Source organism: Pleurodeles waltl, chromosome 5, assembly GCF_031143425.1.
Source record: "Pleurodeles waltl isolate 20211129_DDA chromosome 5, aPleWal1.hap1.20221129, whole genome shotgun sequence".
NCBI lineage: Eukaryota > Metazoa > Chordata > Amphibia > Caudata > Salamandridae > Pleurodeles > Pleurodeles waltl.
The window spans coordinates 524097725-524121367 of NC_090444.1; the positions used below are offsets into that span (position 1 = coordinate 524097725).

The following is a 23643-nucleotide window of genomic DNA, read 5'->3' on the forward strand; positions in this document are numbered from 1 at the left end:
CAGAGCCTGGTATCTCCAAGGTTCCTGTTTCTGTTTGTGTCACCCTGTTTCTGTTCTGGTCAGTAAGCCTGTACCTGGAGAGCGTCTGCTTCTGTTGTGTTTTCCTGACAGATGTGAGGTAGTCTACAGAGCTGTATGCATAGGTATAAGAGCCTGGCTTGACACTGATCTCTTGCTAAGCATTCTAAGTGGAGTATATGATGTATTAATTTTGTTGAGCTTCTAAATGCTTGAGCCTGGCATCCTCATGAGCTGGTGCAGTACGGTGATAGTCCTTGCTGCTGATCTTCTCATAGCCTGACCACTTCCCATAAAGAATTCTAGAGTCTTTTGTGCAGTGTGCATTTTTGTTCATGGAATGTATGGTGGTGCAGCAAGTTTGTGTCACATTTGGTCAGATGAAGCCAATGTTTAATTATCAGTTTCTGGATGTGTAATTGTATGCTCTCCACTCTTTGTTCTTGGGTTTTCTAAATGTTACAGTCTGTGTTTAATGCTGTAGCAGAGTTGTAGGAAGCATTTCTACAGTTGTTTTTCCCTAATCTTGGGAATGTTGCACCACTATCAACCAAACCTTCATTTCTGTGTTATGTGCTTGACTAAGCAAGAGTCAATTCATTTTATTAAGAATGGTTGAGTTTGTTCAGTAGTAACTTTATTGCACAGAGTACACATAGTGCTCCTTCTTTAGTGAACCGGTAGCCAGACACAACATGAGGTTAAAGAATGCATAATTTAGAGCGTGCTCTTTTTCTGTGTAATTAATTAAAAAACGTGAATTTGTTTTAGCTTCATATTTTTTTAACTTTCTAGATTGACATGCAGGGCCTATGGTTTGTAGTAGGCCGCTATCTGCTTTTTCAAGAGATCTTCCACATCTGAAGTAATAAGTAACAGAACCTCTTCTACATGCTGTTAGTCGTCTTATATGTCATGCAGCAGTAGAGCTTGGGTAGGGGAACTCTTATTCTAAATGCATCTTTTTGTCTAGGATTCAATTACATTGTACTTAAGTTTTTACTGAGCTATTCTTTTGCATTTTATTGATCTTCACCATGCTGATACAGGGTTAAATACATTGATTTTATCATGCCTTGGGTGTTTCCATCTCTATCAGACTGTATAGGTTTATAGTTCATATTGGAAACATACTAGAGTAAAAAAAATATATATATATTTTTTTTTCCCCAAAATCTATAAAGCAAGGGACCATTGGGTTAGATATTGTAGTGTTCCTGGTCAGTAGCAGACCATTTCTTGTAAATGACATTGAGAAAGTCTACTGGTGTTGTGTTTCTGAAAATATGATGTCTGTCTTAGAATAAAGGCTCACAGAATTTGCTATGATCATGATGTGATGTAACTCTTCTTCACGATAAGAGATGGGCTATGTACGTGTCTGTATTGTTTTTTTCTTTTCTTATGTCCGAATAATACAAAATGTGTTTTTAAATATTAAAAATCTGTAAAAGAAGCTGTACAATGATGTTTTCATCGGTGCACCTTTACAAAGAAATCCTGTCTTCATAGAAATCTTTTGAGTCTTGAGCAGCACCCACGACACTCTCAACCTCGCTGAGCACCTCCACTTCAACATCCACATCAACGCCAACACCACCCTCAAAGGAACGCTGATCTACAGTCCCCCGGGCCCCCGATCCCAATTCTGCGACGCCATCACCGACATTGTCAGTGCCAACGCCCTCGACTCTACGGACTACATCCTCCTCGGCGATCTGAACTTCCACCTAGAAAACAACAATGACACCAACACCCACCCACTATGCAGGCCACACACTCGACCCCATCTTCTCAGCCAGCAGCCACGTCTCCTTCAACCACACCACCGAACTCAGCTGGACAGACCACCGCTGCATCCACTTCTCCTACCAGAAACCACTCACTCGCCACCACCGCACACAACCCCTCCCGACGCAACTGGAGCAAAATTTCAACGGAACAACTGATCTCCACCCAGGCCCCACCCCCTGGGACCCCGGACCCCGACACAGCCGCCACCAACCTGCATCGCTGGTTAGAAGACTGCGCGACACCCTCGCGCCATTAAAAAAAAAGCCTAACACCCTCCAGAGAACCAATGCCAGCTGGTTCACCCCAGACCTACTGGATTCCAAACGGTTATGTCGCAGAATGGAGAAACATGGCGCCTCTAACCTACCGACTCCAACCACATCACACTCAAGGATGCCATTCGCAAACATCACCAGCTGATCCGCACCACCAAAAGGACCCACTTCAAAAACCGCATTGGCACAAACACTCACAACAGTAAAGAGCTCTTGGGCATCATCAAAGAGCTCTCCGCCCCCAGGACCTGCTCCAACGAACCCCCGCCATCACAGGAGTTCTGCAACTCCCTCGCAACCTATTTCCGTCGAAAGATAGAATAAATCCACAGCAGCTTCCAACCCCAGACCCACATGATTACAGACACCCACGAAACCAACGCCCCGGGCAACACCTACCTCCACACTTGTACCCTCGTCAACAAAGACCATGGTCTCCATCCACTCCGGATCACCATCGGACCCCTGCCCACACCATATCTTCAATAAAGCAAGCAACATCATCGCTCCCCAGCTCTGCAACACCATCAACAGCTCCTTCGAGTCAGCCACGTTCCCAGAAAGCTGGAAACACGCATAAGTCAACGCCCTGCTGAAGAAGCCCAAGGCAGACCCTGACAACCCCAAGAACTACCAGCCAATCTCCCTCCTCCCCTTCCCAGCTAAGGTCATCAAAAAAATTGTGAGCGGCCAATTATCCTGGTTCCTGGAAGACAGCAAGGCGCTCGACACCTCCCAGTCCAGATTCCGCAAATATCACAGCACCGAGACCGCACTCATTTCTGCCACAGATGACATTAGGACCATGCTTGACGAAGGAGAAACAGCAGCACTCATCCTCCTGGACCTCTCCGCAGCCTTCGACGCGGTATGTCATCACACTCTCCGCACGCGCCTCCACAACGCCGGAATCCACGACAAGGCTCTCGACTGAATCTTGTCATTTCTCGCCGGCAGAACCCAGAGAGTCCGCTTTCCACCGATCCTGTCAGAAGCCTCCAAGATCATCTGTGGCGTCCCCCAGGGATCGTCTCTCAGCCCTACGCTCTTCAACGTCTACATGGCCTTTCTCGCCAACATCGCACGAACCCACCACATCAACATAGTATCCTGCGCAGACGACACCCAGCTGATCCTCTCTCTCACGAATGACCCTACAACTGCAAAGAACAACCTCCACAACGGACTCCATGCCATCGCCAGCTGGATGGAATCAAGCCGCCTCAAGCTAAACACAGACAAGACAGAGATCCTCATCTTTGGCGCCAACCCCTCAGCATGGAACGACTCCTGGTGGCCCACCTTCCTAGGAACCGCACCCACACCCACCACCCACGCACGCAACCTGGGATTCATCCTGGACTCCACACTCAGCATGACTCAGCAGGTCAACGCCATCTCCTCTTCCTGCTACAACACTCTCCGCATGCTCCGCAAGATCTTCAAGTGGATTCCCGTTGAAACCAGGAAAACTGTCACCCACGCCCTGGTCAGCAGTTGATCGGACTATGGAAATGCTCTATATGCAGGAACTACGGCCAAACTCCAAACGAAGCTGCAAAGAATCCAGAACGCATCCGCCCGCCTCATTCTTGACGTCCCACGCCGCAACCACATCTCCCCCCAACTCAGAGACCTACACTGGCTACCAGTATCCAAGAGGATCACCTTCATACTCCTCACCCACGCACACAAAGCCCTCCACAACACAGGCCCAGCCTACCTCAACGACAGACTCACCTTCCACACCCCCACCCGCTATCTTCGCTCTGCCAGCCTCGCCCTCGCCTCCGTACCCCGCATCCGCCGAACCACCGCGGAGGAAGATCCTTTTCTCACTTAGCTGCCAAGACCTGGAACTCCCTACCGCTCCACCTTCGCCAGACCCAGGACCACCTGACATTCAGGAAACGCCTTAAGACATGGGTTTTCGACCGGTAGCTCCCCCCCCCCCAGCGCCTTGAGTCCCTAACAGGTGAGTAGTGCGCTTTATAAATCCTTTGATTGATTGATTTGAGCCAGACAGTGTGTCGCGTGGCCACGGTTAGGCTATTACTGTGCGCATCCAGTACAACGATGTGATGCATAGGACGCTGTGTGCCTCTGTTCAACTCTAACACTGCCCGTGAAAACGTGTAGAAGAAGCAAATGAGATTGAATTATTTACCCAAGATAATACTTTCTTTTTTAATGTGGACACGTTACAAACAGATACCACTTTAAAGCATACAACCAAAAGCAGGCAAACGTTAAACGTCTTGATGAGGAAATGTGTGTTTTTTTAATTTTATTCCATCCATATGCATAGCTGTCAAGCGTCCCAGGACTTGTCACATTCTCAGCCATAAAGCACCCCATTGTTTGACTCGCAGTTTCACGTTTGTTATTATAAATAGAGAATTGAAAATCCCAGCATGCCGAATTCTGTTTTCCAAAAACCGAGGACTGGCTGAAGCTTTCAGCAGGTATGCATTTGTGCTTGCGTGATAGTTGTGGGTGTCTGTATGTCTGCCCCTTGCGTTATTTGTATACTCAGGTGCCTGTATAGAAGGTAATCACATAAAAAAACATCCTGTCGGTCTTAGAAAATAATTCATCTGCATTTGAAAGAAAGGGAGATAATGGCCTTCTCTGTCTTCAAAAATGTTAAGTATTAATAGCTTTTTTTCTGGTACCATGAGAAAAATACAAGTTCCAGAGTGCACAGAGAATAATGAGGCTGTATGAGCTGATTACCATCAGCAAGGGAAATCTTGGGCCAGCTCAAAATCACCTTTTGTGTACCAATTGCACATCGAAGTGTTTCCTCTTTCTATCACTATGTGCCACCATTGTACGTCACTCGGTGCACCCTGCTGTACACAACCCAGTGCCCTCTTAACGCGCACATCTGTGCTCCTTAAAGCAAACAACCCAGTGCTCTCCTGCAGTACACCACCCAGTGCTTTCCGGGGGTGCATTACTCGTGCTCTCTTGATGCACATCATCCGATGCTCCACTGCTTCACACAATTTTGTGCTCCCTGGTGCACACCACCTTGTGGCCCTTGGTGCACCTTTTTCTGTGGTCCACTTACCTACATCACGCTGTGCCTCTAGCTGTACAGAGTTTTGTGTGGCTATTAATCTGCTTGCATTGTTGTTTGTGTGTTTGTTGGTGCATGGACATCGGTGTGCCTGCATGTAATAAAATGGATGTCCGTACGTTAGACCGTCTTTGTGCATCCTCGGCCTACATTTTCTGTGTGTATACAGTATACAAAATCCAAACTATGAATGCAGTACCCAGTCCAAACCTAGTGACCATACCAGTGCGCGTTTGTGGATCGGTTTGAAGAACCATTCTGATCGATGCTTCATTTGTAAAAGAAAAAAAGTCCACCGGCCCAATTTTCTTAAAACCGCATCGCTACCGAATGCCGGATTTGCTGAATACAAAGGCTACCTAGCCTTGGTTTTTAAGCACTGCTTCTGACCATATCTCAGGAAATTATTTATATCATAAAAGCAGATTAAACAATTTCAGTAAACTATGGAGTTGTAAGGAGCTGTATTTCAGCATCTTTTTTTTTTCTTTAACAGCCCACCGGGGGTTCAGACTTTAAATCGGTTTAAGTGCCTGGAGGCAGTTGGATTTATTTCTTGCATAGTAATATATATATATATATATATATATATAGATATATAGATAGATAGATAGATAGATAGATAGATACACAAGTCTTTCATCTCGCTCTCTGTTAAGTTTATTTTTACTAAAAGGTGTTTTTATTTTTGTGTGTGTGTGCATGTTAATGTTAACACACATGCTGGAAGTTCTCTATCCATCTTTTACCATAATGGAGTTCTGAGGTTATTTAGAGTGTTTCTTGGGTAATTGGTTCCATGTAGCCTTAAATCATTCCTCTCATATTGCTTCCTAGATTAAAAAACGTTTCTCTTTTCTGATTTGTGACTTAGATTCTATGTGTGCTAGACAACTGTCTCATAGGTCACTCGTTAATTAAATGAACAGTTTTTTTGTTTTTGTTTTGATGGTGTTCTTATGTTTGCCAGAGAGTTTGGGAATCGTAAGCTATTATGTTTCTTTGGTTTTCATGTGTCTTTTTTATTTCTTTATGGAAGACTTTGAGGGTTTGTTGCAGGGCTTTACCAAGCTCGTCTATTGAGCCTGACAATCGCAAAAAACCTAATGAAGAAGAAAGTGTTCTTCAGGAACAATGGCCATTACAGCCTCAGTCTTTTATCCCAGACTCTCCAAATAAACTGCATAAGCGTATTCATTTGACCTACCCATAGTATTGGAAAAGCTCTTTTAAATTTTCTAGTCTTTTCGTTCCTAAAAATAGGTACTAGCCATTAGATAGAATGAATACATAGGGCAAAATATTATGGGTGTCTCATACTACCTTATCACATGCAGGACAAATGATCAAATATATTAAGCACAACCTTTTACTGCCATCGGAAGAGTCTTTGGTTTTTAACAAACAATAAAGCCTTTTCACCCCTAGAGTGTACTAGACACCAAAAATGGCTCAAAGGAACAAAAATCGCCCATACAGCCAATATGTTCCTTGTATAGATTCCACCATTTTGGGGAAAAAAAATATTCTATTTAGACCTTTCCCAATTTGTGTCTTTTTAACCTCATTAAAAAAACACTCCTCTTATCTTCGGAGATTAAGTTGACAGATAAGTCTAAATACTCTCCGGCCCCATCTCTAGAGCAAAAGTTAATGGAGGTTTCCCTCATGCCTTTGCCCGCGGCCCTCAAGCCAGTTCCTCTGTGTCCATTTCAATTGCCTCTCCCCTTCAACTAGCATTGGCGTCCGCATTTTCCAGAATAACCAGAGATGATCCTTCAGACCTCATGCAGCCCATCATGGACATCTTTAGGACGCTGGGCGTCCCCAGTGGAATAAGGTTGGGTCACACAGGACCAGTTGCGAGCGCATATGGCTTAATTCTCTGGGTACTGTTAGTGCCATACAGATTTGGTGCTACCCCTGTCTTTTGGGCCCCTTCCACACCCACCGTCTTAGAGATCGGCATTGGTGGAAACATCACCTCCAGTTAGGTGTGACCATATACAAAGTCCAACACCAGCATTTACCTCTGTGCTGCAGCCTGACCCGACTTCACCTATCCTACCTTCAAACACTTTATGGGCACCTCACCTCAACCCCTGTTGCCAGTCAAGCCTCGTCTGTGGGATCCCCATATAGGTGTATCTTCCCAGACAAGTTGCTGTTGTGAACTAAAGTTGCTTTCTTCTCTAAGGTGGTGCCTGCTTTCTGTCTGACAATCCATCACCCTTTCATCATTTTCCCTCTATCACATCCCATCAAGTAGAAGAGGCTTCACAGCCTTGAATTGAAGTTTTCAGTCAGTTTTTACATCAGCCGCGGGAAAGAATTTCATTCAGATGACCAGGTCTTTGCCAGCTACACTGGCTGTTTAGAAGGAAAGGTAGCACAGAAGCGAGCTCTAACTCATTGGATCATTTTCTTCAAAAAGGTCTGCTGTGCCTTAGCCAAGATCCAGTCCAGTGGGACAAAATTCTCAACTTAATTTGAAGCATTCTAGTGGCTGATGTCTGCAAGGCAGCTATGTGTTCCTCTCTCCATACTTTCCCCAAATACTGTTGTTTGGCTCCGAATGTGAGAAGAGGTGGTCACTTTGCCCGGGCTGTCCTTCATTACATTCTATTTTATTTCTACAGTCCCAACATCCAAGGGGATTATTGCTTACGAGTCTAGTCAAAGGTGATGAATCTGCAGGTAGAGGTATCCATCAGAAGTAAAAGTTACTTACCTTTGGTAACAATCTTTCTGTTAAATACTGTGTCTACCATCCGATTCCTCCCCGACCCTCCCTCCTCCCTGTTCTGGAGAAACCTGTTTGTCTTTTCTAATAAGATATAAAGTCAGTGTTATATTTCACCACTTTCTGATTGTCAGTCTTCTCGATAATGCCTTAGAAGTCATGGCAAAAACTAAATGAACTGACGTCAGTGCTTCCTCCTGGTGCTATATGGCCCTATTACATTGTTACGACCCCATGCCTGACAATGTAATGGAGCCTGCACCCTCCATTGGCACCATAGAACTATTGCAAACATTTACAGACGAGTCTGGGGAATATTCAGAGGTGAGGAATCCACAGGTAGATAGAGTATCAGTCAGAAAGTTTGTTACAGAAGGTAAGTAAATTTCTATTCACTGAGAGAGCCTTGCCGCTTAAAAAGGTAAGGCTGATCCCAGGTATTTATTACAGAAACCATTTCTCACTCCTGATCTAGTAATTAATGTCCCTACAAAACCACTCCTTTATTAAATGTTCACTGCTTCTCAGTGCAAACGTTTACCTATAGTGAGTAATTCTCATAAAGGGCTGAATTACTCATTGAAGGGGTGCACTGCGCCATGCATGGAGACCAGACATGTGGTGTGGGGCCCAAGTAAAGATTCTGGAGACCAGAATTTGGAAGATGGAACAGACAGAGTATACTTGAAACTCAGAGGTCAGAGAAAGGCAAAGTCTAACTACAGAGGCCGATTGATATACCTGGAACGCAAACTCAGGATGATAGAAAACACGAGGAGAGTGACAAATATTTGTGTGTTGGGATTCCAGCCAGTGTCCATGAGTAGGTGATCACAGAAGTAATGCAAAGTGTCTTCATAGAACATCTAAACCTCATTGAACGTGAGGTTAATATTCTGGCTTGGAAAACATTTATGGCCCGATATACGACCATTACAGATTGTGAGTTGCATTTTTTTGTGAGTCACACATTGTGATTTGCAATCAGTAATTTACAACAGTGTCTGAGACACTGATAGCGATTCTGAAATGGGTTGCAAAGGACCTGCCTCTCGCAATTTGTGACCCATTTGGGAATGGCCACACTCACGGGGATGGTGGCTGGCTGGGGTTAGCATACCACGATGTCTGTGACTGCTTTTTCAATAAAGCAGTTTTGTTTTTGAAATGCATCCCGTTTTCTTTTTCTTTTTTCAGAGCAGGCAGTGGTCCATAGGACCACTGCCTGCTCTGAAAAAGCATTTTCGCTACCATTCACAAAGGAGAAGGGGTCCCATGGAGACCCCTTCCTGTTTACGAATGGGTTAATACCAATTTGAAATTGGTATTAACTGCAATTTTTTTGTGACCGCATTCACAGTCACAAAACAATCATACATGGGCTTGCGAGTCGCAACTAGGAAGGGGCGCCCTTGTACGCCTCTTCCTCATTGCAAGTTGCAGTCCTTATTTTGCGAGTCGGTAACAGGAGGCCGACTCGCAAAATAGAGATGGTACACTGTACAAGGCCATTTTGTGGTTGCAAATGGCGAACTTTGCCTTTTGTGACCGCAAAATCGATTGGTACATTGGGCCCTTAGACTCTCCCCTTGGATCTCAGTGCACTTGAAGGATATCAATGGTGTTTCAGTGATGGTGATTCTGGATGGCCCTGAATATTGAGACACCATGCTGACAAAAGCAGCCTCTATGATGCACTCTCTTAAAACGTATGATAAGTGGATCTAGGGCCTTGCCACCTTTGCATGCTTATGCAACACAGGAGAAAGCTAATGCAATCACTTAGTAAAGAGATGGTGGTCTTGGAACTATGGCTTCTTTGTGGAGCTTTGCAGACCAGTCGTTAGGGAGTACTAACAAGAAGAGTGGCAACATGTCTCTCTCAGCCACCAAGTCCACCACCCACACACACAGACCCAACAAAATGCCTCCTTAACCTGCTGAAAGAGAAAGACTATATTGAAAAACAAGACTATTGTGAGCCTCACACAGTTATCACAACTAACAACACACCTGCTTCAAGCTCAAATTATACTGCTTACCCTTCTCCTAAACAAAACAACACTGCCACTAACACACCTTTTCTAAACTGCCAGCTCATAATTGCTCGATCACTCTCAAAAAACAAACACCACATCTACGACCTGCTCACAGACACACAACCTGACTTACCATTCATAATAGAATCATGGTTGGGAGATGACATGGCCCCAGTGTTGCACGGAGCCCTCCCTCCGGGCTATCAAACCATCACACAAAACCATATAGGCAAGAGAGGAGGTGGACTAGCTGCTATATTCAAACAGGCAATAAATCTCAGTAAAACAGACAACATTTCCATACAAGGTTGTGAATCCCTCCTCACCAGATGCCACCCTACTCCAACTTCCTCCTGTACCTTTCTCCTCCTTTACAGACCTCCACCTAACAACTCAACATTCCCAGATGCTTTTCTAGATACAGTCTCAAACACTATACTCCAACCTATGCATTCTTGGGGACCTAAACATTTGGTTTGACAAACCCAATATGCCCCATCCAAAAGCTATCACCACTGGCCTAGTCGCATTGAACCTACATCAGATTGTACACAATCTCACACACATCGCTGGACACATCCTAAATGTCATTTTTGCTAAGCCTGAACTAGTTACCTTTCATAGCATCACGTCAATCACATGGTCAGACCACCATTTGATCACTTTCCGACATAAAACTCCACAAATTAAGACACCCCACAACTACTTACATACATGCACCTATCGACCATGGAGCAAACTCAATATGGATGACTTAGAAACACAACTAACAGCCAACACAGATCTAGATACAATTAATTCTGTTCCAAAACTTTGAGTGGCTACAGGAAGCTTTTGATATCCTAATACCACTCAGAAAAACTAAACACAACAAAAGAAAACCAACACCTTGGAGAAACACAGAACTTAAAAAGATAAAGCAACAAATCAGAAAGTTGGAGCGGACCTGGCTCAAAACAAACAACAGTCAACACAAACTGCAGCTACACAAACTTAACAGAATATACAAATCATCAATCAAAAAAGCTAAATAAAGGTACTACTCAGACAGAATTAAAAATGCTAAATCTATAACCAAGGAATTTCATAAAATTCTCAATGAATTTCGAAAACCCACATGCTTGGAAGGAAGTCATCCCACTACTCAAGATTTCACAAACAAACTGTAAACTCATTACACAACCAAGGCAGACACATTGGACTCCTATTTAAAACAGAAGAAAACCATCAGAACCAACCCCTTTCCTAAAATACCCTCTAAGAATAAACCAACCCAGCCTCTACAGTCCTTCCAACAAAAATCCCAATGTGAATTTATGGATTTGGTCAAAGCAAGCAGGCCTTCCGGTTGCCCTTCTGACCCTTTTGGATTTGGTCAAAGCAAGCAGGCCTTCCGGTTGCCCTTCTGGCCCTTGTCCACCACAAATCTTTAAGAACATTCTTTTATCTACTTCTGCTGCCACACCTGTAAGAAGAATCATCAACAACTCTTTTACTACAGGAACTTTTCCTGTAGACCTGAAAAAGGCATACACACAAACGTTATTAAAGAAAACAAACCTAGACCCGCAGGACCCCAATAACTACAGACCAATCACAAATGGACCTTTCCTGTGCAAACTGATAGAAAGAGCAGCATTCGCGCAGATGGGAGAATTCATTGAAGACAAATCTATACTTTCAGACTTCCAAACAGGATTCTGCCCAGGAAGAGGCACTGAATCAGCACTCATGGCAATCTGGGATGATCTTAAAAACACAGTCGACCACAATGGAGTTGCTGCACTACTTCTCTTGGACCTCTCTGCTGCCTTTGATACGGTTGACCATGACACCCTAATTCTAAGACTACACTAAGCCGGCATAGAAGGGACTGCTCTCGACTGGATTACATCCAATCTTCAAAAAAGATCTAATATCATCTATTCGCCCCCCCTTCTCGTCCAAACCCTACCTCACAAAAGCAGGGGTCCCCCAAGGATCAATCATCTCACCTTTGCTTTTCAACATCTACATGATATCATTACCAGAACTGATCAATGATTTCCATCTCACATGCTAAAACTATGCAGATGACACACAAATACTACTTAAATTAGAATTCCCCAAAACCATTGAAAACTCACAAATCTTCAGTTGCCTCAGAGCCGTAGATCAGTGGATGACCTGGAGCCATCTCAAACTAAATACCTCCAAAACAGAAATACTCATAAGTGGTGACTTTGAAAAGTTATGACCCACTGTGCGCCTGGCCTGACAATCTCGGACCACCTCCTCAATTATCCAAGGAAGTTAAAAACCTTGGAATCACCATGGACTCCAAGTTAACTATGAATGCCCAAGTGGACAAATTAGCACAAATAAGCTTCATCACCTTGAATACTCTATGACGCATCTACCCCTACCTCGGATTTCCACACAAGGTGCAAGCTACTATCTCACTTGTACTATCCAAACTGGATTATGCCAATGGCCTTTACCATGGATCATCTCTATCTATTATGAAAAAACGACAACATATTCAGAACTCCGCAGCCAGGCTACTATTACATGTAAAGCCACAAGCCCACATCTCCCCTGCCTTGAGAGCACTATACTGGTTACCTGTTGCCAGAAGATGCACTTTCAAGCTGCTTTGTATCACCCACAAAACTATACATGGAACAGGACCGCTTTTTATCAGAAACAAAATAACCAAATACATTCAACAAAGAAACCTCCGCTCAAGATTGGCATAGGTGGTACATCCTTCTCCGTTCAAGCAGCCAAACAATGGAATTCATTACCCCCAACTATAAGAGCCACAGATAACTTTCTTGTCTTCAGAAAACTACTCAAGAGTTGGCTCTTTCATTCATAACCACCATATTCAAACAACTATGGACTGCATATGCCTATGTTGATAAATATTTTTTTTTTATTATGTGTATATTCTAGTTATGTATAGTTCTTTAGAAAATATGTATTGCTACTATGTCATAACAATAAACTACACACATACTCTTTAAACCTGTTTAAGTATATTTACTCATGGTTTTAAATATGTTTATGTATGCACATATATGTGTGCATATGTGTGTGTATTCATGTGTGTATGTATGTGTTTGTGTGTGTGTATATATATGTATGTGTGTATGTTGTTCTGTGCTTGGCTTGTTCGTAGGTCATTGCATGGCTCCTGGGTGGGTTGTTCTACTAGATATCTATGAATCCCTGCTCTCATCTTATATCACACTTATCTACCCATCACCATATGTAATGTCTCTATCAATCTATCCTCCATTCCCACTCTGACTCATCCCAAATCCATTCTACTACTTTCATCTCCTAAATAACTCTGCCTAAGCTCTTCCCTCCGTTTCCACATCTAACTCACCAGACCTCACTTTACTACTATGACCTCCCAAACAACCCTACTAAATTCACCCTCATTTATCTCACCCTGCTACTATGATCTCCCTAACTCCTTCCACAGACTCTTCCCTCCTCCATCCTCCTTTATTCATCCCAAGCCTAAATCCTATTACCATATACTCCCAATTAACACTTCTGGATTCTTTCCTCCTCCACCCCTCCATTACTCCAGTCAATCTAACTAACAAACTCTCATATCCGCAGCTCGAATTAACTCATAATAATACTAAAACTGTACTCATATTTCCCTATACTAATCCATCACTAATTCTTTTTGGGTTCAGGAGTAGCGTGCTACTCGCCCAAAAGCGATTTGATGCCTCGTCAGGGGTAGTAAGTGCTGTATAAATACTATTACAATACAATACAATACAATTTGACTGATACTGGTAATAATGCAGAGAGTTGAACCTGTTTGTGTGTGTCTCCTGGGTTACCACCTGAAAACCCTTGGTGGTCTGCATTTTGTGAAATTGATATTGGGAGGATTTAAGAAAGCCCTCAGGTGTTCTAAGACATGATTAAATGGAGAAGCCTTTCTCTACTTCTAGCAGTATGCCTGGGCATCATAGCCTTGAAGCCACGTTCTCTTTCTTACTATGCATATACTGAGGGGAAGCATTCCAAGGAAAAGATGTGCTTTTGTGGTACCTCTTGGTACTCCTCAGTAGGGCTCAAGGCTTAATTCATGTCAACAGTCCTGAAGCCTGACGAATAAGTGGGGAGGACAGGACCTCCCTGGCACTGCAGTGTATCTACTGCAGATGTATCCTCTCCGGGAGCCCGCAGTGCACATCCTTTGATTTTCATCATGTGCCTGTTTGCATGCTGGCATACATCCAGCTACAGATCATCTGGAAACTTTAAGACCTAACAGTTTACTTCTGCTTCACCACAGAGTTTCCAGAGGTGAAAGACTCATGGTAACCAGGATGGAAAGGCATCTGCCTGGGAAGAATCACCAGCACTCTGATATTGATGAGCTGCTGTAGATGCTTAGAACCTATTTGTGTTGCCATTGCCTTACAGAATGCTTTGCTTTTTTTATTTTGCTGAGTTCTCTCCAGCCCCAGTGGCACAACCAGTGATCTTGTTACTCTGACATGTAGTCGCATGCATGTCTGCCTTGTTCCATCTCTTTTTCATCTGAATTCTCCACCATCCTTGTCTCCATTTCTTTGGGGTTGGTTCCTATTCTGCTATATCATCAACTGCATCCAATGTGTATCCTTTTTCTGCCACTGCATGTATCTCAAGCTTCTCGGGACCAGTAGGCCTACACTGTTGGCTGGGGTGGACACCTGTGTGAAGCTCTGTTATGCTGCATCATAACAGTGTATCTAGCATTCGCTTGTTTTCATGAACTACTGCTTTTGTTATGTGTTTACTGAACAAAGAAGGGTTTGATTATATTCCATGGTTTCAAGTGTTTTAGTAGTAGATGGTTGTTTATGGTAATATGTAGTGCCAATATTGAGTCATTTCCCCTACTGGAAGTGCCCTGTCTGGTCCATACCCTGGTCTCCTATCCCCATGTAGATTCTAAGGGTCAGCAGCATTCACCCACATCCCATCACCAAGGTTTTAACCCTGTACAAATTGACCAGGAGACAGTTATTCTTTCCTTCTCATGACTCAGGTCCTCCTTTCCTTGCTTCTCACCCCCAGCAATGGATGTGAAACGACATCTTGTGGTACTAGCTGCTTTTCTGTCAAGTGCCAAAACCCGCCTACATTCATTCACTATTGTAATCGAACAGCAAGGGTTTCTTTTTTGGTTCATAAAGTACCACTGAACTGAATCCTGTAAACACAGGTGCCCTTATTCCATTGTAAGTGATCTTCTGGTAGGTGTGTGGAATGCTGGAAACTATGGTATTTGAATCAAACCATTCTAAATTAGGAGGTTTTTTGTGGAGTACACTATGCAGGGGCTGGAGGCTTATATTTCTTTACCTCAAAGAAAGAGAGGACTGATTTCTAACTCACTTTAATTAGACCTTTTGATTCTCACCGGTGAGAGATACTTTATCCTTTTCGCCATTGGCATCGTAGCTGTAAAATTGTACAACTATTTTCATATATAGTAATTTATGGTCTGATACCTGAACCTTTGCTCGATTTCATTGTACATAGAATGGAAATAATGAAAGGTGTCAATTGATTGTGATCATTTTCAGGTACTCAAGAAACCGACCACCCAGTGCCTAAAACTGTTGTTCAGAGTAACAAAAGCCTTTCTGAAGACGAAAATCAGATTGAAAGTATCAATGATGTTTCTGAATTGGAGCAGTCACCAGGTAGGTCATCACAAAAAATCGTACCTCTCTTATTGACTTACATGCACTTACTCTGTGATCGGGTGCTAAGTTTACTCCTGTGCTCAAATGGAATTTTCTAGCTATTTGGCTTCTTTATGGACGAGGGTTTGTGCAGATGAATGATGTGAAAGAACACATTTAGTCATGGAATGATCTAGAGGCACAGCTGAGGGTGAAGGGCCAGTTGGTATTGACTGCTATCTTTGCCTGCGAGTGGGGTGTCTTTGTCGTCGTCTTCTGTACGTAGGACCAGCACAGTGCTGTATATGACTGGGCGACTCCAAGTCGTAGAAAATACATTTTTATCCTGCCTGCTGGCTTTACCTCAAAGTACAGCTAGTCTGATTCCCCACCTTGAATCAGGAGTAGACTATGTTGAGGACCTTGTGAGTTTGGCCCCTTTCTTATTATGGATTAAAATTTGGACCACACCAAAGGCTGCATTTTCCTGTTTAGTTTTAGCAGACTGCTTAAAATTGGACAATTGGCAAGCCATCCCTTGGTTGGCATATGTTAAAAATAATTTTCATTATCTTGAATTAAATACCCTTTTTGACCGCCTTGGAGAGATTTGCATTCAAACTAAAGAACATGCTAAAAAACGTTTTCTATCTCATAGGGAGGAAGGGCATATAATAAGGGCTCTTAAATTGGTTTCTGTGATGAACTTTATGCAGCTGGATGTCACGACTTACGCGCTGCTTTATCCTGGAGTCCGCAGAACGAGTGGCGAGGATCTTGTTCCTGAATGTTCGGCCTTGGCCCAGGTAGGGGCGACTCTTTCTGGTAGCCACGGTGCTGCAGGCAATGGAAACGCCAAGGGCAGTCCGTGTCCTTCAGAAGTAGTGCCAGAGGGAAAAAAAACCCTGAAAGGGGAAAATACCTCCAGAAAGGAAAGGTTCCTGAAACAGGAGCAAATTGAATAGGTAAATACAAGAGCAAAAGTACAGGAAAAAACACTGGAACAGACGTGAAGCAGTATCGGATACGAGAAAGCAGGAGCGAAGACACCATTCCAACAGAAAGTGTTGCAGCGCAAGGAGAGAAAAAATCACAGCTCTTAAATACCAAAAAACAGGAAGCGACCAACAGAAAGTGCAAGGACACCATCTTAGATAGGGAAAAACACATAGAACATAATGGACTAGGAGCCATAGAGAGTAGGGAACTAAGGCATGCTGGGAAGAGAGGGGTAATATGGGAAAAAAGAAAAAACATAAAGGGAGGCACAATGAAAAGGAAGAAAAAAGAAGAAGATAATAAGAACAGGTGAGTGGGGGAGGTTAGACCTGCATGTAAGCGCGTCGCGCTATGAAAGAACGAGGCCCCATGCCCAATTTGGGGCCTCGTAGTGTGCACAGCAGGCTGGGGATGCGGCGCATCTTCATGCCGCACGCCACGGCCCTAGCCGAATGTTTGGCTCGTGCCGCGCGCAGCGGTGCGACAGTAGGTCCCCCCCCCGAAGGCCCAGGTTTGTGCAGAAACAAGCGGTGAAAGTGATGAATCAGAAGAGGGGCGTGAACAAAAGACTCATCTTCCCAACAGCATTCACTTAGAGGGTAACCCTTCCAATGAATCAGATACTGAAGACGTTTGTGAAAGATACGAGAGTCACAAATTTCCTGTACCTCATATTCTGGTACATCATTCACTAACAAAGGAGGAGGACAAGGAAACTGCAGAGAGTAAGGATCAGGTACATAGGGTTTGAGCTGGGAAACATGAAAGACCGGATGAATCCTCCAGGTACGAGGCAAGTGAAGACGGACAGTGACAGGATTAATCAGCTGAAGAATACGGAAAGAACCGTAGTAACAAGGTGTAAACTTGTTCTGAGAAAGTCGCAAAGGCAAACATTTTGAAGAAAGCCAGACTTTATCCTGGAGGTGATATACTGGAGCATCCCTACGCTTCTTATCTGCTATTCTCTTCATGTAACTCTTAGTGTTCAGCAAGTTAGATCGAATCAATCTATGGATCTGTAGAAGTCGTCTGGAAAATTAAGTGACAGCAGGAAGAGAAGAGGTAGACTGAGGAGTAGTAGGAAAAGAGGTAGGATGATAGCCATAAGAACAGAAAAAGGGGGTGACCTTGGAGGCACTATGGACAGTGTTATTGTAAGAGAATTCAGCGATAGGAAGGTAAGTGTTCCAGTTGCTCTGGGTAGAATTACAAAAGCAGCGAAGGTACTGCTCTAATCCTTGGTTGAGACGCTTGGTCTGTCCATTGGTTTGGGGATGGAAACCAGATGATAGTGCTATATTGATATTCAGTATCCTACAGAAATGTTCCCAAAACCGGGAGGAGTACTGAGGTCCCGTGTCTGATACAATGCTATGTGGAAGTCCATGGAGACGAAAAATATGATGGATGAATATCTGACTTAGTTCTTGAGAGGTAGGTAATTTTTTCAGGGCAGTGAAGTGAGCCATCTTTGTAAAGGAATCTATTGTGACCATGATAACCCGGTTTCCTGCTGATGGAGGTATTGAACCCATGAAATCAGTAGAAATGGTGTGCCAAGGAGCCGGTGGAACAGGTAATGGTTGTAGTAATCCCGCAGGTCTGGTATGCAGTATTTTTACTTGGGCACATATGGGACAGGCCTGAACGTATTTTTCGTCATCCAATTTCCAGGTAGGCCACCAGAAGGACCGCAAGAGCAATTCCTGCGTGGCCTTGATGCCTCTAGGACCAGCAACCGGAGAATCATGGCACATTTGTAGCGCCTTTTCTCTTACTCCGTTAGTAGGGAGGAACAACAGGTTCTTATAATAATAATAATACCCCTTCTGTTTACGTATTAGGGGGTTTAGGTTCTTTAACTCTTGATCAGACAGGTTGGAATATTCCAGTTGTACCTCATCCAGGAAAGATTAAGCTACACCAATGATTTTACTGGGCTCAAGCAGATATTGTGATGGGGTAGGAGTACAATCGGGATAACGGTGAGACAGAGCATCGGCCAGTATGTTTTGGGATCCAGGAATATAGGTGACATAAAAGTCATACTGACTGAAGAAAAAGGCCCAACGAGCCTGACGACTTCTGGCATTGAAAATTATGTAAACATTGTAGGTTACGATGGTCTGTTCTCACCTCAAAGGGCTCTTTGGAACCCATAAGGAACTGTCTCCACTCTAGGCAGGCTGTTTTCAGGGCTAATAACTCCCTTTCTAATACTGAGTAATGTTGTTCTGACACAGAGAGTACATGGGACAAATAGAAAACAGGATGTTCAAGACCATCATCTTCTTGTTGTTGGAGTAAGGCAGCTCCGATGGCTCTTTCAGAAGCATCAGTAACAACAATAAATTGTTTGTTGGTATCTGGGTGTCTCAATATCGGTGCTTGAGTGAAGGCCTTTTTTAGACTCTGAAAAGCTGTTTCAGCCGCCCTTGTCCAGACAAAGCCTTTATTTAAATTCTCCCTCTTTATTGTTTGAGTTATGTGGCTGGTTTGTTCTGCAAAGTCAAAAATAAACTGTAGATAAAAATTAGCCAGTCCTAGAAAACATTACGTTTCCTTAATAGAGGAAGGGGAAGGCCAGTCTAGGATGGCTTGTACCTTTTCCGGGTCCATAGCTATTCCAGTGGGACTAACGTGATATCCCAAATGTTTGACTTCGGTCTTGTCAAACTCACATTTTTCTGGTTTACAGGACAGTTGATGTACCCTGTGTCTTTGGAGGACCTGTTTCACGTGAGTAGAATGAAGTTCAGGACATCTAGAATAAATAAGGATATCGTCTAAGTAGATGACGATCGTATGGTTCAAGAGATCAGAAAACACTGAGTCCATAAATCTTTGGAAAATTGAGGGGGCATTAGTGAGACCAAAAGGCATAACTCTGTACTCAAAATGACCAAATGGGGTTCGGAAGGCAGTCTTCCACTCGTCTCCTTCTTTGATGCGCAAAAGGTGGTAGGCTCCACGAAGATCTAGTTTGGTAAATCGTTGAGCCCCTCTGATTGCCTCTAGAATATCCTTGATGAGGCGCAAAGGATAACGGTCTTTTATAGTGATCTTATTTAGACCACGAAAATCCAGACAGGGACAAAGATCCTTCGTCTTCTTGGGTACAAAAAAGAGAGGAGTTCCCGCCGGATAGGATGATGGCACAATAAGACCGCTGTGCAGGTTTTCTTGCAGATACTCTTTGAGAACTTCCTTTTCTGGTTCCGTCAGTGAATACATTCTCCCAAAGGGAACGGTCGCCCCAGGTTCCAAGGGAATTGCACAGTCATAATCTCGATGTGGGGGTAACACAGGTCTGGATGGTTTTTGGAATACATCTTGAAATTATAGATAGTGATCGGGGACTCCTTGAACTGTATTGATGGAGAATCCGGTAGTAATTTCAGTAGGCGTCAACTTCTTGGGTGACCAGTATGTGTCTGAAGCAAAGCAATTTTCATGACAAAACTGTGAAGACAAGGAAATAGTCTGGGTTCCCCAATTTACATAAGGGTTATGTCTTATGAACCACGGAATTCCTAAAATGATAGTATGATTGGGAGATGATATTAGGTCAAATGAAATGTGTTGTTGGTGGTTCCCAAATTGTAAACTTAGTGTCAGGGTGGTAGTATCGACTGGACCAGAGGATATGAAGGACCCATCCACTGTGTGAACTTGTTCCGGGACTTCTTTGGGTCGTGTTGTATTTGTTGTGTTGTGGCCCAAGTCTTATCCATATATATGCCACTAGCACCACAATCAAGTAAGGCCATTGTTCTTTCTTCACGACCGTCAGGTAACTGTAATGTCACAGTAAGCATAAACAAAGTTGTGGCATTGTCCTTGAATGAACTGATGGAAGGTATAGCAGATGATCCCGTCCCCTACCTTCTTACAGAGGTCGGGAAGTGGCGTTTCCCGATGGCCTTAGAGGACGAACAGGGCAGGTACGAAGCATGTGACCGACAGCACCACAATACAGGCACAATCCTTTCTTACGTCTTTCTTCCCGCTCACTGACGGAAAGTGGGCTTCGAGTAGTATCCACCTGCATAGGTCACCTTCTGTGTCTCTGACAGGAGGACGAGGTTCCTCTGGACGATGCAAAAAGACACGTGAAGTACTTGACTGGGAAGGTCCTCTACTTTTTCTCTTCTCCATACGTCATTCTTGGAGAAGGTATTCGATGGAAAGAGCTAGATCCATCAGACCATGAAGATCTTCAACTCGGGTGGAGTGTACTAACTCATCTTTGATCTCCTCTTTAAGACCTCTACCGAATAAAGTCACCAGAGTTCGTTCCACCCAGGTTGTCTCGGCCGCAAGCTGTCGAAAGCGGGTAATATATTGGAGGACATCTTGAGAGCCTTGTTGGATGTCACATAATGCTTCTTCAGCAGAGGCCTCCAATCCTGGACGTCTAAACATCTGTTTTAACCGATTCACGAAGGCTGGATAGTCAGACAATACTGGGTCATTGGATGATACCATCGGAGTGGCCCAGGCCAAGGCAGGACCGGATAGAGCACTGATAAGATAACCCACCTTTGTCTTGTCGTGGGAGAATTGTGTGGGTCGGAAGCCGAAGTACACAGTTAATGCATCGAGGAACTCTCGCAGTTTTGGTGGTTCACCGGAGAAACGAGGAGTTGAGGTGGAGATGGCCGGAACATCTGCACTACGGAAAGCCAAAGCCTGTCGTAAAGCAGCATTCTCATTGTGTAATTGTTGCAGTTCCTGAGCCTGTTGCTGAATGGTTGCCAGAAGAGATTGATCAGGATCTGCAGCAGCCGCCACTGTATCATCCATGGTGTTAGACGACGTCGGGAGTATTGGTCGCTGCAATCTGTCACAACTTACGTGCTGCTTTAACCTGGAGTCCGCAGAACGAGTGGTGAGGATCTTGTTCCTGAATGTTCGGCCTTGGCCCAGATAGGGGCGACTCTTTCTGGTAGCCACGGTGCTGCAGGCAATGGAAACGCCAAGGGCAGGCCATGTCCTTCAGAAGTAGTGCCAGAAGGAAAAAAAACCCTGAGAGGGGAAAAAACCTCCAGAAAGGAAAGGTTCCTGAAACAGGAGCAAATTGAATAGGTAAATACAAGAGCAAAAGTACAGGAAAAAACACTGGAACAGACGTGAACCAGTATCGGATACGAGGAAGCAGGAGCGAAGACACCAGCCAAACAGAAAGTGTTGCAGCGCAAGGAGAGAAAGAATCACAGCCCTTAAATACCAAAAAACAGGAAGCGACCAACAGGAAGTGCAAGGACACCATCTTAGATAGGGAAAAACACATAGAACATAATGGACTAGGAGCCATAGAGAGTAGGGAACTAAGGCATGCTGGGAAGAGAGGGGTAATATGGGAAAAAAGAAAAAACATAAAGGAAGGCACAATGAAAAGGAAGAAAAAAGAAGAAGATAATAAGAACAGGTGAGTGGGGGAGTTTAGACCTGCATGTAAGTGCGTCACGCTATGAAAGAAAGAGGCCCCATGCCCAATTTGGGGCCTCGTAGTGTGCACAGCAGGCTGGGGACGCGGCGCGTCTTCATGCCGCGCGCCGCGGCCCGAGCCGAATGTTTGGTTCGTGCCGCGCACAGCGGCGCAACACTAGACAACATTTCAGAGATGAACACGTACTTGTTATGGCTAACCAATCCCCAGCACAGATTTTAGATAACAATGCTAAGGCTTAATTTAATCCATCTTTGGGACCAGAACAACAACCTCCTGTTCTTGTTGCCCATGCGATAAAACCTCAATCCAATCTATGGTACATTTTATGCTTTTTTGACAATTATATTCTGTATGTCTGTTTTGAAACAGATGCATTTTTAACATATAAAGACAGTTTGCGGTACTTGCAATCAGCTGCTTTACCGGAAACCTGTTATACTGCTGTGAGCTTTATTAGATCGGCCATAAAATTACAGAGGGCCTACGGTAACGAGATTTGATTTTTTAAGATTGTTTCGTTTCTACATGTATGTGCTATCACCCAACTAATTGCACATTGCACTTTATGTAGACGAAGCTGGAATGTATTTTACTGAGGGGATTTTGCCAAAATTGTGCTTTTAATGTTATCTGATTTTGTTTTATTTTTACATGTATGTGCCATTGTCCAACTAAATGCACACTGCACTTTATGGAGAGGAATTGGGATGTATTTATTGTGAAATGATTTTGCTAAAAAAAAAAAAACTATTTTTAATGATGTTCAATCATGATTATATTGGTCTTGAGGTAATATATTTGGAAGGCTTTTAACTATTTTGCACAATTATATCGAGGAAACAGCTGTAATAGCTCATATTATCTGCTGTTTTGCACATTTTGTATGTAATGTTGCTTTTATTGTACTTTTATGGTTTAAATCTAGACTGAATAAAGATATTTTGAGGATGATAAATGGTTATGTGTTTCCATCAGACTCCCTATGTTTTGGGCATCCTTACAGCACAGCTATTTGGGACAATGCTAAAGATGGTCCAGAAGAAGTTGCTACCAGACCATTTTTGACCATCTTGAACTCCGGTCGGGAAGCAGAATAGTCTGACACATTTTCACTGATGTATCAACATCTTTCACAATTAATGATTGTATTCATGGGTCTTCTTTATTGCTTACTTACTTTGTTGGGGTTAATGCCTGCCTGAAGATAACGGGAAGATCAGGTATACTATTCTGACTGTAATTATCCTTTGAGTGCTCTCTGCATAGTCATGTCGTTGTAGTGCTAACTAGTCAGTTCATATTTACGAAGAGCAGTATTGTTCTTATCTTCATGGGGAGATGTTGTGATGTCTAGGCTGTGAATTAGGCAGTAGCAGAAGTCAGGGTTACATTTCAAAGGACTGGGCATGCCTACAAGTCCCTTCAATTCATTCACTGTGCAATGGAGGGTGTTTATAAATAATTTGCTTAACATGTCCTGCAAAGTTAATATCCCAGCAATATAACTGACCTACTACGTGCTCAAGAGTGAATATG

At 43.6% G+C, this 23643-nt stretch overlaps 1 protein-coding gene across 1 annotated transcript in view; it reads left to right on the forward strand.

Annotated features, from left to right (window-relative positions):
• Positions 1-23643, forward strand: part of KIZ (kizuna centrosomal protein) — a 737711-nt gene that overhangs the window by 469094 nt on the left and 244974 nt on the right. The window contains exon 12 of the mRNA XM_069236553.1: positions 15549-15668. Within this exon, the coding sequence (XP_069092654.1) occupies positions 15549-15668 (120 nt within the window). The remainder of the gene's footprint in view (positions 1-15548; positions 15669-23643) is intronic.